The 19080-nt window shown below is 42.1% G+C and overlaps 1 protein-coding gene across 3 annotated transcripts in view; it reads right to left on the reverse strand.

Annotated features, from left to right (window-relative positions):
- Window positions 1–2734: 2734 nt before the first annotated feature.
- LOC310695360 (uncharacterized protein) overlaps window positions 2735–19080 on the reverse strand; it is an 88544-nt gene continuing 72198 nt past the window's right edge. For all 3 annotated transcript variants that reach the window (XM_083479532.1, XM_083479533.1, XM_083479531.1), the window contains exons 8-15: window positions 18967–19076; window positions 17946–17994; window positions 16211–16331; window positions 14967–15061; window positions 14321–14386; window positions 13816–13915; window positions 11104–11256; window positions 2735–9964 (exon numbers count right to left, since the gene is read on the reverse strand). In XM_083479532.1, coding sequence (XP_083335658.1) covers window positions 8277–9964; window positions 11104–11256; window positions 13816–13915; window positions 14321–14386; window positions 14967–15061; window positions 16211–16331; window positions 17946–17994; window positions 18967–19076 — 2382 coding nt within the window. In that variant the 3' untranslated portion in view covers window positions 2735–8276. The remainder of the gene's footprint in view (window positions 9965–11103; window positions 11257–13815; window positions 13916–14320; window positions 14387–14966; window positions 15062–16210; window positions 16332–17945; window positions 17995–18966; window positions 19077–19080) is intronic.

The raw sequence follows: 19080 nt of genomic DNA on the forward strand, positions 1-19080 counted from the left end.
ACACAGTGTGCTTATTAAGAGAAGGCAAATGTAACGACACTTCCAGCTGGCTCTGCAAAAGTAGAAGCTAGCTTATTAAGCAAGCAATGCTAATTAAGTACTAGCTAAAACACTCCTGTGATACATAAAATCCTTCAGTGAGCACAGCAAGAATTCTCAAGTTACATCTTTTCATTTAAACTAGCAGGATATTTCCGTTAACCTAAACACATTCTCTGGACCTTTAGTGGCAAAGTTTTTCCCCCTTTTTTAGCCAACTAAGACAGTAAACCTGCACCTGGAATATCCCACTTCAGCCACAAAGACAGACTCGCATGCTGGAACTCCTCCATAGGAAAAAGTTGCACAGATGGATGGAAAGATTGTAACCCAGCCTTCTTCCTAACTTCCTAGTTTCTGTGCAGTGAATTAAACCACCGGCTATGTCTGAACTGCAGACACAGCAGTGGTTGGTTGTGGCAACTAGGCCTACATTAAACTCAAAGATATATTTTTTTTAAGTACCCTACCCTTAGAACCAAATATTCCATTCAACACAAGTATCTGATGATTGCTGTTTTGAGAATCTCTCAAAAAAAAATTCAGTCTCCCCAATCAGCTTAGTGTGTTTCAAACACCTGTGCCTTCCTCTCAGATTGCTTCCACGTGGTTTCTCTCTCACATAGCAAGCAATTCAGAGGCGAATACCTGCTTGTGGAGCCTCCTCTGTGGTTCACACCCACACTTTAAAAAGCTGTCAGCACAAGTGGCGACAGTGTGAAGACACCCACACTGTGAGCACAGAAATGTCTCAAAGCATTTCAAAAGCAGCCTTTATCGATGGCACTTAAAATATGCAAACTTCCAAGGTTCACAAGGCGCTGCATCAAGCTGCAGAAAAAGAGCAGCAATGGCAGTGATTTTCACAGCCCATTCAGTAGTATAAACATTGCAGTTGCTGTTTCCCCACTGAACTTGCATACCAGTAACTTAAAACTGAGGAAAAAAGATATGCATTATTTAACTGATTTTGATTTTACTCGCTTGAGACCAACATAGCAACCAATAACACAATACGCATCTTCAGGGACCTGTCATGTTATGCACATCTTTTGCAATGGCTACTATTGCCTAAGAACATTAGAGCAGACCTGCTGTATCAGACATGAGGACTATCCAGCATCCTCTTCTCGCAATGGTCAACCAGATGAAGAAGAGGAGAAGAGTTTGGATTTGATATCCTCCTTTATCACTAACCGAAGGAGTCTCAAAGTGGCTAACATTCTCCTTTCCCTTCCTCGCCCACAACAAACACTCTGTGAGGTGGGTGGGGCTGAGAGACTTCAGAGAAGTGTGACTAGCTCAAGGTCACCCAGCAGCTGCATGTGGAGGAGCAGGGAAGCGAACCCGGCTCCCCAGATTACGAGACTACCGCTCTTAACCACTACACCACACTGGCTCTCTTGTAGATGCCTAGAAGAAACCTAGAAGCAGCACAGGAACCCAGCAGCACTCTCCGCACTGCTGCTTGCATTAAGTAGTATTAAGTGGCATTAAGTAGTATTCAGAGGCATAACGTCACCAATACTGGCGATAGTACACAGCTATCATGGCATTCATAGCTTTATCCTCGATGAAATTGCCCAGCTCCCTTTTAAAGCCATCAGTCTTGCTGACCATTGCTAACAATACCTTGCAGTAGTGGATTCCGTTTATGTCCTTTTGTCTTGAATCTTCCCATATTCTGTTTCATTGGATGATCTCATGTTCTAGTATTAACAAGGGAGAAAAAACTTTCTCCCTGCCATGCATAATTTTATAGACCTCTATGTATCAGCAACAAAGAACAAAGCTGGAATTAGCTGCTTATGGAAGAAAAGACAAAATCCATCTGAGATGCATGTGATTGACATCTGATCTGCACAGTAGAGGGAATGATCTGTAAAATTGAAGAATTTGCAAATTATTGCCATCCTTGTAAATTATTGCTGTACTTTAAATAGTGTTCTACCCTTTCAGAACCAGAAGCTCAATTGTGCATTTAGGGGCCCATTCCTTTGTCTTTTTAAAGCTTATATATATGTGGTTCTGTTGTGACCCAAGTTCAGTCAGGCTGTTATGCAGCAGCGAGTCATGACCCACCACTTGCAGACAATTGTTTTAGTTTATCGGGTCACAGGCCACAGCCTACAACTGTTGCATATTCTTAGCGTGAAGTACTATAGAAGCAGAAAACTAGAATTTGCCTGCCATTAGCCCAGAAAGGATATTAACCATCCAGGGACACACACACACACACACACACACTTATAGTACTGTCCACATGAAGGCAACTCCAAAGTTTTGGCACCATCCCAGCAAAAGATTGCATGAAATCATTGCTCCCCAGCTACTACAGAGTGTCTCCAAGCAAAATACATCCTTAGCCAAGGGAATAGTGCTGACAAGCCGTGATATAGCAGTGTTCCATGTTGGATACAAATATTACCTTTTAGGCTTGGCATACTTGGTGCTGCAATAGTTAGGCCAAATTTCTTCTAAGTAAGATTCATAGGATGAACAATGGTGAATAACTTCTAGCTCCCCTCCTCTTCACATGTAACTTCTTCCAGCAGCCATAGGAAGAGGCCCAGTGCCCATGGGAACTCTTGGTGCTCTCTAGCTGAGTGCCTTGCCCAGCCCAGCCCAGCACAAGAGCTCAGCACAAGAAGAAATAAATCCACATGTGTCAAATTACAGAATCAATTTGCAGCCGTTTGTGCTAAAATTTAACTGTTATTACAACCATGTAAAACACAGCATTTGAACACTGTACAGTCCTTCTGGATCAGAATAAAAAAAGTGAATGGTTTTTGTTTTGCCCTCCCACCCCCCCACCCACCCCAAGCATATACATAAAAAGGCATGAAAGCAATAATACAATACACGGAGTTACAGAGGAAGCTCTCAAGAAGTGTAAACAAGAATAGCAATTAAAATGTAATAATAAAAAAAGACAATGGCAGCAGAGCGATCAAAGTGCACAAAAGGACCAATCTACTGAATTGCAGAGGTTACAAGTTTCAACAATGGAAGAGTTTCCAGAACCTCCATGCTGAATTTCTGCCACATGGCTGTACTGTTTCTGCTCAAAAGTGTTGGATCTGATCCAACCCCTAGCTGAACATTAAAACTAAATACATCTCGGCTACATGCACACCATTTGGGGATTGGGGTGGGGGGAGGGAGTATTTTCCTGAGTTCCTAAAGAAATACTGGCTCCATTCCCCTTACTTAGGAAGGCTGTAGGAGCCATTCATTGTTTGCTATAGAGCAGGTGAAGTTGCTGTTTGCCTACTTGCACAGGTAAGCGTCTTTGCACTGAATATTCCAGAGCCCCCACCAAGCACACATTATTTTCAAGGGAGATATTGTACTTGTCCTGTCTTGACTTACAATGGGCATGCTCCTAAAGGTGGCAAACCTGAATAGGAAATAATGGCATCAAAAGAAAAATACCACTAGCAAACCTCTCTAGAGCTCACTTCGCAACTAGAGGTGGTAAATGCATTGTCCAAAAGTAGGAAGCATTAAGCTTACAAAACACCATGTAAAATAGTGCCTAAACTAGATACCGTTGAAATCCAAATAGCTTTCTGCATATGGCAGTCTAGTTTGTACAAGGGCATCCCTAATGTTGCTAGAATACTGGACAAAAAGTTGCTCCTTTTCTAACTCCTCACTAGTCCTCTCCAGCTGAGAGAACCTGAAAAACAGATAGTGTGATGAAAAACTACTATCTTGGTTAAATACCCTCTTATCTTTCCACATAAGATGCACTGTACTAGTCCCTCTTGCATCCTGTTTGGAGTCTGTTTTACACTCTTGCATTACCTAATCCTCTTTTTTTGCTGCAGGCATACCAGCTGAATTTTTTAGCATTCTGGTCCACTTCCATAATGTCTCAAAGGTCTTTCATCAGGAAATTTAATTGTGCTGTTAGAGCAGAATCAAATTGGTTTCCTATCTGCACGTGACACTGAACTAAAATTTAGGATGGAGAATTTCAGGCATGTGCACCAAGGTAAGCCCTCTTATGCCCCTTGTCACTCTCACACTTGCTTTGGTCCCAGTGCCATTTCCAAGAGAGAGGTTGGTCGGATTTGAGGGAATTTCGGGGGGGGGGGGAGTAATTCGGCAAGGGAAACAAAGTACCATGCCCTCCTTTCTACTGTTCCAGTTTGAAACAGCAGCTTCCAAACTAGAATTGGAACAGGCCACTGGCAGAGAAGAATGTTTGCATGAGCTTGACAACAAAGTCCCTCAACAAAGAGATTTAGACAATAACTGCAGATAGAGAAAGCTTCCACCTGGGTTTTAACATGAGAATGCTGCACACAGGGAATGTTGCACATATGAACATCAGAGATCCTACTGGGTAGGCGTTGTTTATCAGTTTTTACCTGGGTGGCTGTACTGCCTAGGGAAATCGTACATTTTAAATACATCTAACATTAATTACTATTTCATCCAGGTTTTACTAATACCTGCACAACTGTTATTATCTGAATGCCTTTTCAAAGTACAATATGCACTGTGACCAACTCCTATATGTAAAGTTACATTTTACATTTCTAATGTAAATAAGACAGTTACACCTCTAAAGCATAAACAAGATGGGTGGATAGCCTGCCTTATCCTCTAGGTATCTACCTAATTTTGGGTAGAACCAGAGAGTTGATTTATACATTTTCCTAGTAACCTTACACATGGTTAATGTCTGCTGCAACTCCTCACAGAGGTCCCCCCCCCCTTGCAGTGATCTGTGGGTTGCTCAAGTTATTGGCTTGAGAAGTGTCATGCCTTAAGAAGGTAATACAAAGTCTGCTCCTCTTTGGGGATTTGTCCCTTTTAAGAAGCACGCTGATTAAATAAAACTCTAGACATTTCCCGGATTTTGCTGTGTTTCAAGGAGAGTAGCCCAGCAAAGAATCCTGCATCTTTTGATCAATTGCATGGAGAAAAATGACTTGTCCTCCTTGGTTCACAGCAAATCAGGCCATGATACTGTCATTTTTAGAACTCCTTTACCCTTAACTCACGTTTGTACTCCCTCCCATTGTACGGAAAAGTTGAAAGTGTTAGAGCTTTCCTGCAAGGTCAGTTTAGTGAGTCGTACATGCATTGCAATTCTTTTTTTTTTCTGAAGATGCAAACAATCTGATCAGCATATGCAATCAATATAAAGGCAAAAAGTAACCCAATATTCTTAAGGAAGCCCTTAAGAGAAGCAGCTCATTGCCACAGGCTTATGACCAGAGGGGGCCGGGGGGGGGGCAGAGGGACCATGAATGCCCCAGTATGAATCAAGAGAAAAGGAAAGGCTCCAAAAGAAACAGCTGTAAAGCCAATGGGCTGGAGGAAAGTGACTAGTTCGTAGAGTTCTGCTACAGTTCATTTTGTTTCAAAGTGTCCCTTGGTTCCTGTGCAGTTCTTTGGGAGTCTGCAATAGACAGGGGCACAAAAAAGCTAGGACAACGAAACAACAACAGCCAGCTTGGTTCTGCTGCTTGAAAAAGGACATGCACACAGATAGGCACCGTGGCTTGTCATCGTACCAGTCTATTACTGAAACATATAGTGCTCCAGAAATTAAACAGCTGATTTTGAGACCACACATTATAGCACTGCTCAGACACCTGCGGATGAACATTTTGAAGCCAGGAGTTGTACAAGGAAGAGTGTGGCATGCATTAATAATAATTTTTGAAAAATAATCTTAAACTTTAATTGGGCCACAGTCCTGCTCTCTGGCTGTCTGGTAGCCAAAGAGCTAATTGAGGCAACATCTGCTGTTTCCACTAGGGTGCAGTGCTCTAAAGCTCAGCAGGGTCGCCTTTCCTTAAGGTAACTATTGGCTGTCCTACTGCAGTTAGCTAGAGCATATATTGTCCATTAGCAATTCTTTTTGTGGAAAATGTGCGTCACAAGTTCAAGGCATGTAGGTGCTAACTGGGATGTGCATTTGACAGCTGTGAAATATTTCTGGATAAGCACCTTTAAAACTAATGTATTGCATGATGACCTTAATTCTGATCGTACCTTGTTAGACTGAAAATGGAGGTACAAATAAAAAAATATACAGAAATTGGAAGATCAGACTGGTAGAATGAACACATATTTGACTAAACAGGATCCCATCTTTTTCCTATTAACCTTTGCTCCAACTATAGCAAACAGGAGTCTTGTGTGCATTGAGGGAAATCTAACCTAGATATCAACCGTTTTTCAACACTTTTCTTTCTGTTCTAGAAGCCAATGAGCAAAATGAAGACTTATCAGTCATTACCCTTGAAATACTATCCTGAAACGATTGATATACACAAACATTTTTCAGCAACTGTGCAGCAGTTAGGGAAGTAAAATGTAAAATTCCACACAAGCACAATCTTTGTCTTCCCCCATCGCCATTCTTCTTTTCCTTCAAGAACACTGCAAGAACTAACTAATCATTAGGCCTCACACCACCCCATGAGGTAAGAATTAAGGATTATTATTCCCTCTTCCCCATCTCACCAAAGGAAGAGGCAGACAAGAAGCTATACAAGCCCCTAAAATCATAAACAAAGCTCCTGTGACATTAGAAGAATTCCTGGCTCCCAGGGCTAAACAAGTAGCCTCTCCTCGTGGCTAGCAAAGGGAAGTTAGGATTGCCAGCTGCAGACTGCTTGCTTTGCTCCCTCACTTCTAGATAAAAAATATTAAAAAGCAATAGACCATTCAAACAAGCAACTGTGCACTATCCAGTCCTTCACTTCAAACCAGACATCTGTTTAAGGAGGCATTTCTTGGAGCCAGGAGTGAAAACTAGATAATTCATTGAAAAGGCTGGGGGCAAATACTGATGGACAACAGCTCTGGAAAGAAGGTCAGGCATGAAGTATAAGCTTGTATTTGAAGAACCAGGTCTTAGGAAAGCTCCCTTCTAAAGCTATAGTTTTCAGGACTATACACGTTCTTACAGCACACCTTACGTTCCTAGGAAAGGCTATCTTCTAAAGCTATGTTTTCTGTCTTGGCCATTTTGTTGACAGACAAATGGGCAAAGAATGGCATCAAGGATCTAGGAAAGTAAAGGCTGCAATCCTATGCACACTTACTTAGTAGTAAGCGCCAATGAACTCAGTGGGCTTATGTCTGTGTAAACATTCACAAGAATTTGATGACTTTCCTATCATCTCCAACATGCTTTCCACAAGGCTAGGCTGGAAATGGTATCCTTAGTGTCAATTCCACGGGACTCTTGTGGTTTGCCAACAGCCTAAGAATAACAGAGCAGTTCTAGTTTTTGTACAAGTGCGCAGCCCCTCTTTACAGAAGCTTTTTTGAGTCACCTGCATGGTTGTGAGCCAGCTCACTTCCAGAATCTGCACAGGAAAAATACAGAGGGAGAGACGGGTAGACAGTTCTTCTGTCTACAGTTCTTCTGTCTGCCACAGTCACCCCTCCTGGTGATGCAAGTGGTCCAAGGACATGAACCCATCCCTGGTGAGCTGCATGGAATCCAGCCCACCGCCTTGGCTTCTTTCAGAAACTACTCTTGCTCTCTATGTGCAGGACATCACACAGTTCAACTGAACAGAAAAGCATTCCTCTGCATGAAATATTTTTACTAATCTTTGAGAATCCTCATCAGTGCAAACAAGTGAGGGAGCTAAAGAACAGGCATGCTGAGTCGCCTGGTTTCACTGCAAGAGAACACACACATGAACAATGTGTGCTGGATATTGCATAGATGCTGTAAAAGCTAACTTTCCTGACATGAATCAACCACTGCTTAATTTATAGGACTACACTGGCTGCTAGACTGAAACAGAAGAGCCGCACCACTATTGCTACTGAAAAGATGTGCTACTGGCCCAAACCTACAGCTGAGTGGCCTGCCTGCTTCCTTAAATGACTCCTTCCACCTCCCTGGTGTTCTAATGCTCACCTTAAATTTTCAGCTGTATGGGTTTGGAAAGAAATAGTTCAAATGGTTTTGTCAGGTTAAATCTGTTAGACATCTACTCGGGTGTGAAAGAGGAGATGAAAAGCCGATTCAAAAGCACTTTGGGAGCTGTCTGAAGAGGAGAACCCAAATTTGTAAAGAATCCATCTACAGGCATTGTCTACTGGCCTGTATTCTAAGCTCCATCCTGAATTATTGGCATACAGTATGACTGGCAATGCAGTTGCCTCCTTAGGCTGTGTTTCCTCATTCCAAACCTCTCATGAATAAGCGCTGTGAAACCTTAATCTCCTCATTCTCAGCTCTACTAGAATGTGACTGACTTAGACATTTGCACCATGGGAGGGCAGCCGGGGTAGAAATTGTTATCTGAATGAGTTTTGAAAACCTTGGGTGGGATTTTTGGCTTTGGCCTTTGAAGGGCAGGTGAACCACTCAAAGTGTTCCGTGACTTCTGGTCACAGTCCCTGGCATCCCCACCCAGGGTTTCCATAGCTACAGGAAGAAGTGTGTCAGCATCACCTGCATCATGGCAGCTGGCTTCTGGCAAGGGCAGAGCCACTTGCTTTTTGCTTGAGAAGTCTTGCTCAGTAGCATGAGCCAAGTGAAGCGGGGTGGTAGTCTTTACTATTCTGAAGGGGCTGTGCTGCTCCTGCAACACCGGGGATGAAGTGGGCCGGGCTTGGAAGCCTTCTGACAGCAACGGCATCTCGGAGTCCAGCTCAGATAAGATTGGCACACTGCCCCCACCAGGGTGGTTCTTGTGAGGATGCAGTACCGCAAATGAAATGGGCTGGCCATATTCGTTGGGCTGTTGCATCAAATCTACCATTTCCCAATTTTGCCTCTGCAGATTTTCTAGCTCCCCAACTGATGCAGACTTGGGCACTGTACACTTTAACACAGGAGCACAGAGCTCAGTCTGTGGTATTAAAACTGCCAGTTTCTTAGAACCGGGCACCTGTATAGGAGACTTCTCTTCTCCATTGTCGCCTTCAGACAGGTTATCATACTGAGATGCATTAGAAGGTCGCCGTTGTCCATCCTGAAATGGGAGAAGAAGAGCAGCAAGTGCTTTGGTCGGACATGGAGCAGCTGTGCTTTCTGACAAGTCACATGTTGTGGACTGGCTGTGTTCTGCCATAGAAGACAAGTCTGGACTTGGAGGCTGGTACAGGTGATCTGGAAGCAGCACAACATCTTCAGATAATAAATCCTCAGAGGAGCAGGTGATGCTCCCATCTTGAAGAGCTGCATCATTGCACACAGATGATGCCAACTCTGAGGTTCTTTTCTCTTCAAGAGATGGAAGCAATGGCACTTGGCAGAATATCTCTGACTCTGATACTGTCTCTGTACTATTGGGAGTGATAGACAGGTCTGCTTCTAAGGTCTGGCTCTGCAAGTGAGACTCCTCCCAGAGAGAGTTGTCCATTGGCAATCCATCTGTCTCACCTTGAAGCCGCTGGGGAGCAGCGTGGTCTATATCATCTATAAAAAGACAGGGGTTATTTTCCTGTAAACTATACCTCTCTACGCCACTGCTCTCCAATGATTCAGCCACCTTACAGACCATCACCACATCCTGACTTTCTCCAATGACCTCAATATCATCCAGCATTATAGGACCATCCTCCAATGGGATTTCATTGGCATTTTCTTCTACTTGTTTCTCTTCCATTTCAAACTTTTGGCTTGGCTGATGATGATTCTGGAATGGATTTTGGTGCACATCAGCTGGTTCAGCTTGGATGGGTGGTCCATTGGGTTGTGGAACAGAGGCTATCTCATGCATTGCCTTATTTGAATTAACTATTGTTTTGTTCAAGTAAGTAGGACTTTTATCTGGAGAAGGTTGCATTACAACATCTTTGTCATGGTTGAGGTCCCCGGCCGCCTTTTTCTGGCCGTTAGCTGCAACATTAGGCTTCACTGACACTGGATTGAGAGAGAGCTCCAGCCCCAGAGGTTTCTTGGGGAATTCTTCAGATTTTGCTGTAATGAAAAGCCACACATTAGTTTCTTATTTTGAATCCAAGTGCAACAATGAAGGGCAGCTGAAAGGAACCCAAACTTTCTGTAGCCCAATTTAACAAGTGGTCAGGAAAGGAACAACAACCTGTCAGTCTAGTACATCTAATTCATATATATTCTTCCCCCCCCCCCCCAATTCATGGTGATATTTGCAGCTCTCCCCTCATCTGATTTAAATGGGGTTCTTTTTTAAATATTGCATTAACATTCATGCACATATGCAAACAGCTCAAGTAGGGCTCAGAAGCTTCAGAGCTTCCTAGAGGCAGCTAGTTGGCTGCTGGATACTGGGCTAGTAGATGGACCTTAGGAAGAGCCCTGCTGGATCATGCTCATGTTCATACCGTAACCTGCCAGAGCTTCCCCCCAAAGGCTAGGAATTGCTGACACCAAGCACTCTATTTAGAACTCCTGGGCTTCTTATAGAACCACAGTTCCTAGTGTGTTTCATGAGAACTCATATATACTCCCCTAATTGCATGCCACCACAGCACCACACCATTTTGATGTAGTGCATGGTTTGTAGTGTCCCACTATCAACAGATAAGGTCAAATACTACCCCTTCCCCACATGGAGCAAATACTAAATCATGGGTGTGTTGGACCAATTACCATTACCACTTGAGACAGGCCACTGAAGGCCCATGAACTCCTGAGCCAGACCTGAGCAACATCATCTTGGATGTCGAAGTCACACAAAACCACAGTTCTGGGTTCCTCCAACATCACACCCAAGACAAACTCGGCCGGCTTGGTCAGGATGGGCAGTACACCAACAGAATCATTGAATAGTCATGTCTCTTTGCCCCAACATCAGATGCAGGCCCCCCAGTCCCACTTCAAGAGAGGAGAGGGGCTTCCCAATGGTGGCAAGTGAACTCTAATGGAGTACAGCAACACTTCCCCAGACCCTGCCTCTCCAGTCTTGGCTTTGGAAAGGGCTTTGTGTTTGTGCTAATAGTTCCCCATCTAGCTTCTAACTGGAATTGGAGGCTAGGCCAATTGAATTCTGCTCAGACAGAGAGATGGGGAGGTGAAGGGAGTGTGCTTGGGTTCACAGCAGATCATAAAAATATTACACATATTCTACTTTTGCTTACCCGGGGGTGGCAGGTCAAATTTCATTTTGCGCAGTTCAGCCATGGATGCTTGCAATTGCTCAATTACAATATCATCTTCAAAATGCAAAGAGCCAGCAATTTTTTCTTGCAGGAATTCCCTTAGATCCTCTAGGGTCATTTTCAACAAGCGCTCTGGCAGGCAGCAGAAAATACAGCACAATGAAGATACCATGAGAGTTCAGACATATAGTTTCCACTGAATAATGCTGATCTCAACAAAATAACAACTATCAATGCAGACAATAAAAAGGTAAAATTTGCAGTAAGTGTGAGTCATTGATACGTTCCGCTTTGTATGCCTCTACATGCCTTCTATACTTACAGTTTTCTCTGTCTCTGATTAATGCCCTTAGATCTAGCCTGGTGGAAATTTATAGTGTTGCATAACTTCATCATTGTGGTATTTAGATTAATCAGAACCTCTTGCCTGAATAAAGCAATGTCTGGCACACTGCTGTCTGCAGCCATATTTTGGGCATTATAACAATGGTTCAGACTCAGATTCAGAATAACACCTCTAGGGGGAGTAAAGCTGCACTCTATTACTTGTTTGCATCAGATCAGCTTCTGACAATGTTGTTTGGTCATGAAAATGCACAATCCTCAGGAATTAAATTCTATGCATTCAGAATAACTTCACAGAAAAGCATCCGTATTTACATATCTAATGTCAGTCATAATTTGCGTGCAGAAATCTGTTCCTTTTCATTCCGCCTTTGGGGCCAATGTAAATGAATTTTTTTGCATATACATTGCTATACATACACAGAAATACTACATATAAACACTGACTACATTATAACAGTGCAATGCATTTATTCCATCCATCTTGCTCCCACTGCCCACATATTCTTGTCCTGGGGATTTCACTTCTGAACAAATAGCTTTCTTTGCCTGACCAACAGGCTGGGTTGTGGCCCACCAAGTGAATGCCACTTACAAAAACTTCTAACAATGCATTACAGTAAGTCCAATGGTCTTTAGAGTGCCATCAGACTCTTCTTTGTGTGTGTGTGTTTTATAACAGACTAAAATGACTACCTCCTCTGGAATTTGTCAGAAAAGCATTTCAATATTGCCCTTCACTTTTTTCCTTCCACATGCACATGCTCTAACAAAGAAAAGAAAAATAAGTCCTAGAAGAAAAAGAAACCACTTAAAACCAAATTACATTGTGTCTCCTTTAAAATTCAGGACAGATATTTAGTTTTCTGCACACAATTTACTTTTAACCCTTGAACATGTTCAAGATGCTAGACTTAAGGCAGTTTTTTTCCCCCTTGCACAAAGTAGCAGCTAGCTAAAGCCATCTGGTAACCTTTATTGACTGTCTAGACACAAGTGAGCTCCACCCAAACTGTGGTTCGCTCAGACAGTTTTCACACAGATATATGGGTATTCCAGCTTATTCCTTAGTGCAGCAGACACAGAATGCATTTGCAAGGCATCCTACGAGGACTCCTCATAGGGCTGGCAGTGCTCACCTATTATATACAAGACAACCTACATGCAAAAGCAAAGTTTTGTTGAACAAATCATATAGACAAATTATTAAAAAATAAAATAAAAATGGTTAAGTAATCTGAAACCTCTCTGTTCACATCAGTGCAATGGTGGGGCTCAGCAGGCTGTGGATCCACATCTGTAAATGCCTCCGTGATCAGCCACTTGTTTTCAGTGGCTCACTGCATCAATCAGATGAGTTCCTTCCCACAACAACAAATGATTAAATATCCGCAGTGGCATAGGAATGGATGGAAGAAGAGAACACTAAGACTGCACATTGGACTGCTGCACATCTAGCTAGCTGTATAGTTTGTATATCTCCATTTGGTGGCTTACAGAGAACCTCACTACATGGCAGTAATATAAGTGATTTCCAGGTACACTTGGCACCAGTGGCGTAGCGTGGGTTGTCAGCACCCGGGGCAAGGCAAGTAATTTGCGCCCCCTAACCCATGGATTTGCGCCCCCTAACCCGTGGATTTGCGCCCCCTACCCTAACCCCCAGATGTTGCGCCCGGTGCGGCCGGCCCCCCCTGCACCCCCCACGCTACGCCACTGCTTGGCACTCAGTCAATGCCCTAATAGTTGGATTAATATGCAGCAGAGCAGCCAAACAAGCCAGTACTACCCCTTATAAAGTAAGTTCTGTAACGGTATATAAGATTTTCTGGAACATATGTAAGAAAATAATTGTGGTTTCGGCTTGTTTTGAGTTCATCTGAACTACAATGCATTCAGCTCCATGCTGGTAAATATTTGGTTAGCAGATCCAGCTTGAGTCACTGGATGGTGAAATGAAGAGCTTTCCTGCAGGCTCAGAAAGAGTTGAATTAGGTTATTAGTTTTCCTACTTGCTTTCACTGTGGCTTCAAGGAAGGCCTAGAAGATGCATCACAAAATGGCACTTCAAGAGTTGGTGTGGAAGTGCACGCTAACAGAGCCCGTGATGCAGATGAGCAACTTATCACGATACCTATTTAGTAAAGAGGCTAAGCATTTAAACATGAACAAATGCAATATGAAGTCCAAGAATTGCCATTTTTATATTTGAGCCAATGAAAGGAACACAAAATATTTTGGGAAACTGCAGGATTCTTGCCCATAAAAATTGGCTCTCTTTTTATAAAGTTACATTCCCAGGTTCTTAGCACCATTCAGATTGAACAGTTGAGAGAAACAACTTACTTTTATGCAACTTGAGGATAGTGTAGGCCATGGCTGTCAGAACCCTCTCTCCTTCCAGAATGTAGATATCCCATAGCCGCAGAGTTAAAGTAAATGGGGTCTGTTTATAATATTAGAAAATTTAGATGTTATACATTTGCACATAAACCACAATGCACAGCCACAGTAGCAAAATGTCCTGTATCAAATCAATACATATCTTCAAGCCAGAGTCAAGTCTATTTGTACTTTGGTATTAATTATCTTTCCAGCAAGTAAATTCAGACAGATTTGATTCCCATTTGGGCACTTTAACGTTAAAGAGCAAATTAGTCCAACTGACAATCCTATGCATAACAGGACTTTTCGCTTACCAGTCCCATCTTAATTTAGATCATTATCCTAATTAATGAAAATACAAGCAGAATACAATATTAATTTTGATCAGGCACAAATTATATGGTACAAGGAAAAAGGACACTGAAGTCATAAGCACGTTGAACACATCATTCCTCAAGACGCATACCCGGTCAATGAAGCACTGAAGGAACCACTTTGTTGTATAAATCCCTGTAGACATCTGCTCCTTGTCCTAAGGGAGAGTACAAATGAGGAAAATGTTCACTGAGCAGACAAGTTAGAGGGTTGCAAACAATATTTCTTTTAACTCTGAAAACTGGCATTCTTTAAATATTCTTGTATTTCCCATTCTTTAAATATTCTTGTATTTCCCCTCAAATGTTAAATGGAACAATAACCATGTACTGTAGTTATGTTTGAATTTGATAGCCATGTCCTGTCAGTGGCTGAATTACTCTCTCATTTTATCTTGAAAGTGCTGCCTGCTTCTAGCTTTCCTATAAAATTATCCAGATTTTTAAAAGTTCCTCATTCTGTTCAGCCATAATTGCAGAATAAATTGTTGAGATAAATGACACATTCTCCATTAACAGGAGCAATAAAGGTTTAAAAAGGAAGTAGTGCATGATGAAAAATGTGCTTGTGAATATGTGAACAAAAGATGATACTTCGATAGCTCTATATTTACATGGTTGTTACCCTGGGCTCCATTAGGAGAAAGAGTAGGGTATACAAACACACACACACACACACACACACACACACACACACACACACACAGCAAATTTTCACTTAACCACAAAAAAATTTACCATGTGCTTCTTCAGCTTTGGAAAGAGTTTGCTTAAGATTGCCTCATGATGGGCTTGGAATCTCTGTAGCTTTGGGAAACCAGGAATGAAAAATCCTTGGAAGGAAAAAGAGAGGAAAAGCACAGAGTCAGAAGGAATTAGAAAAAAAAAGAGCAGCACAACATCTGATCTGGGTGCAATGATGGGGACCTTTCCTAAAATGCCCAAATACCAGCAGTTCCAAGCAAGGTGAATGTCATATGTGCATATAAAACTCTAGTGTTTGGTCCATAAAACAGAGTTTTGCAGTTTCATATTTGGACAAGATCTAGAACTCTGCCCATGGATGCTGTGGCAGACCAGAACATCCAAAAGGTTGAGTAATTTTTATTCTCCAAAAATACCTTGTACTTAGCCAAGACTGCTCATAAGACTGTGACTTGAGTTTCTTTGGGCCAGGCCTTGTTCATCCCTGATAGGATTACTGCTAGTTACAACAGTAGAATGCAACATGGCACCACAAACTTCTAATATCACTAAAATGCAGCCGATTCCTTTAAACCTAAGTTGTTGTTTTTTAAGGAGAGCCAGAGGACTCTTTTGGTCCTCTTTACAAGCCAAGACATACGCAAAGGGATCAAGGCGCTGGTCAAAGCGACCTCTCAAACTTTAATCTCCTGTTACTTACAGGATTATACAAACTACCCTCCCTTTTTCAATAAAATACAGTCTGCACAGAGATTATTCTTCTCTGCTCCTTCCCAAAGCTTCAGCATGATAAAGGAGCTTAAATGTGGCCAAGTTTCAAACAGACCAACATTTTCTGGATGTGTTTGAAGAGTCGCAGTTAAGAATTGCATTTTGCTACATATTTAAAGCAGAGTCCTGTAGGTACCTAGGTATCACAATATTTCAAAGTTACAAAATATTCATCAAAGTACAAAGCCCTACCCTCGTTGCATATATTGGTAATGAGAGAGGTGTGAGGAAAAAAGAAAGTGGTGACAGCCTAATTCCCAAGTCCAGCAAATCAGAACCTATTGTAAAGTGCCCTGGGAATATGATTGAAGGATGGTACAAACGTTGGCTCCCTCGGCCAGTAAAGCGAGATGAGCGCCGCAACCCCAGAGTCGTTCGCCACTAGACTTAACTGTCAGGGTTCCTTTATCTTTAGCTTTTAACAATATGTATGATAAAGGAAATAAACAAACAAAATATTGCAAAGGTGGCAGGAAAGAGTAAGAGCGTTTTCAGCTGAACCTTACCATGCATTGCGTGCCTCTGATTGGTAAGTAGCTGTGCCAGTGCCCAAAAGGCATCCTCTTCGTTTAAGTACATCAGCAGGATAGCTGCAATCTGACTCATTCCTTGGCAGTAGCTCACTTCCTGAAAGATCCAAAGATGCAGACACACATTACACAAGATCGGCTTTACAGGAGAGTAGAGATTACACACAAAAACAAAAGGCAACTTTCCCATAAGTACATTGAATGGGACACAAGTTTTATCCAAACTATTCAGGCAAGGGGGTGACTGGTGATCCTTGGACATGGGAGTCTGCAGGAATTTTTCTGGGGCAGCAGGCCCTTCTGGCAGATCTGGTGACTGGGCAGCAGAGGACTGAGTAGACCTGGTCTCTGAGAAGCTTGCATGTTAGATCTATCCCTCTCATTGTTTCTCAGTGGGTAGACCTGCCATCTGCCTATGTGTAGACCAGGCATCCAAAAACATCCCCATTTACCACTGGAATTCTCTGTTCTTTCCCTGGCTCACTTTACTCACTCCAGCCCTTAATCAATTGCACTGGTGTTCAAGTCAGCTTCACAGCACCCCTCTGCCCCCTCCAATAAAATCCCCAATATGCCACAATGAACTAAGCTTCAAGGCTGCCATGCACTATACCTCTACCCAGCAAAATGCATGTAACACTTGGCTGGTGTAATTCACTCTTTCCCTATTACAGTCCTGCTCCCTGCAATATAGGCATAATAATGATGGACTTTTATCTGCCTTGGCATTTGCAGAGTAATAAAAGTAATTCCTTACTTTGCAATAAGTGAATTCAGATATCACAACCATTATAGGCAGCACTGCATGAAACAGAAACACTGCACACATGCCACTTTAAATTCTTGCTGGATAGCCAATTCAAAGAATAGGATAAGCATCTTCTGTTAAAGGGGGTGGGGATGAGTCTCCCCATGCTCATGGAAACAGTAAATTCTGTAGCTAATTTAAGCATATTCTCTCTTCTCTGCCCTGTGGCTGGAAGTGACTTAACTGACTGTAACAAATTGGAGTCTTCAGCTGTGAAGCAGCCACTGAATGCAGTAAAAGAAGTCACAAAGAGAATTGACCAATATCTTCCATTCAAATAGTAGGTCAGAGTCACAGAAAAGCTACTCAGAAAATATGATGATAGCAAGGCCCAAATATGCGGCTGTGTCTTTCTTTGTATCAAAAACAGAGCTATCACAGCATGGTTGAAATCTGTAGAATTTCCAGTTTCATGAACAACCCCCACCCCCATTAATTGTTTTGGTTTTTGCTTCCAGCATTATTAATGTTTCTAGCAGCACCTGGAGCTAAAGATATGAATGCAATTTTATAAATATACCATCCAAGAAAACGATATACATTGAATCAAGTACTTTTCCTGTATTTAATGACCCTAGGCTCTTCAAGATAACCTCATTTTGCATTCCTCCCCATTTGCTTCTGCCAAATTTGTGTGGAGGTTATACATTGCCACTGTTTATTGAGCATTCATCCTGATTTGTTTGTGTGGAGGTTATGCGACATCATCTGACCTGCTGTTATCCCACAATTTTCATTGCACTTTCCCATCATTTTTCCATGCCACTCACTATTTTCTGTACATTCATTTCTTGTACAAGAGCAGTATGTTTTGACAGAAACTAAATTCTTATTCTAAGCTAAACAAAACATTATTGCCATATAACACTTTTCAGTTTCCTGCTGAATCTCTTAACAGCTTACCGTGTTGTAAACTGAGTAGGCTGACAGGACATGAAACAAGGCTTGTTGCCTATTAAAGAAAAAAGAAAAAAAAGGATGAGTAAAAACAACAAAGAGTGGGATCTGCCCTTTTTTGGTATTTTATTTTTATTTTTTTTACCAGCTAAGGTGCTCATTATTTGTAGTGCTTCAGAAGAAGGATATTGTAATCGTATGAGAAACTAAGCAGTAGAACTGGCACACTGCACAATGGTAACATGTGCAGTGTGTCTCCCCATATGGAGAATGCTCTCCCAAAGGAAGCTTGCTTGGCAACTTCACCAGGCAAAATCATTCCTCTTCTCCCAGGACTTTGGCTAATTAAACAATATATGGCCCTTTAAACTGGGGGGGGGGGGTATTGTTTTTGTTTGTTACTATGGTGTGTATTCTTGTGTTTTTATACTGTGAAGTGCCCTGTGATCTTCGGACGAAGGGCAGTAGAGAAATTTAATTAATAAATAAATGGGTTGTGGAATCCAGTGAGCACACAAACAGGTTGCAATATTCTCAAGGGTGCACTAGCAAGAGGGAGACTCTGTCCTCTTGTCAAACATCATCTCTAAACAACATCAAGATGATTCTGTAGTCTGCCAGTTCTTGCCTTCCACCTTATCCACTGAAGGTTGGAACTTAACATCCTAAGCATGTTTAGGAAGAGGGAGGACTGGAGAATAGATTTGGAATGAGAAAAGGTGTGCCCCCCTCCCTCTGAAAGCAATGGGGTGATGTCTGGTTCTTCAGTAGTCCTTCATGGGGCAATATTTATTTGCTACCATTTCTTTCCTTTGCTTAAATTTTCTTGGAATCAAAATGTACTCTATTTTTTCTTAATTACTCTTACATAATCATCTCCCTGGAGACTTACATGATCTCTGTTCATTATGTTTTCCTTGACATTTTCCAGGAACTAGAAGCTTTCATTAAGCACACGAAGCAGCTGGACAAAGGATCACAGATAATATATATTTAAAATAGGAGGGAAGATCCATGAGAAACTCACTTTACTCCATAGCGATCCCGGAACATGATGTGGTTTCGAAAGGTGCGATTGACATCAAGGTCTATCTGCTTGATTTCTGATGAGAAACTCTTGGCTTGTTCTTTCATTTTCTGC

Source organism: Podarcis liolepis (genome assembly GCF_965112155.1).
Source record: "Podarcis liolepis genome assembly, chromosome: 1".
NCBI lineage: Eukaryota > Metazoa > Chordata > Lepidosauria > Squamata > Lacertidae > Podarcis > Podarcis liolepis.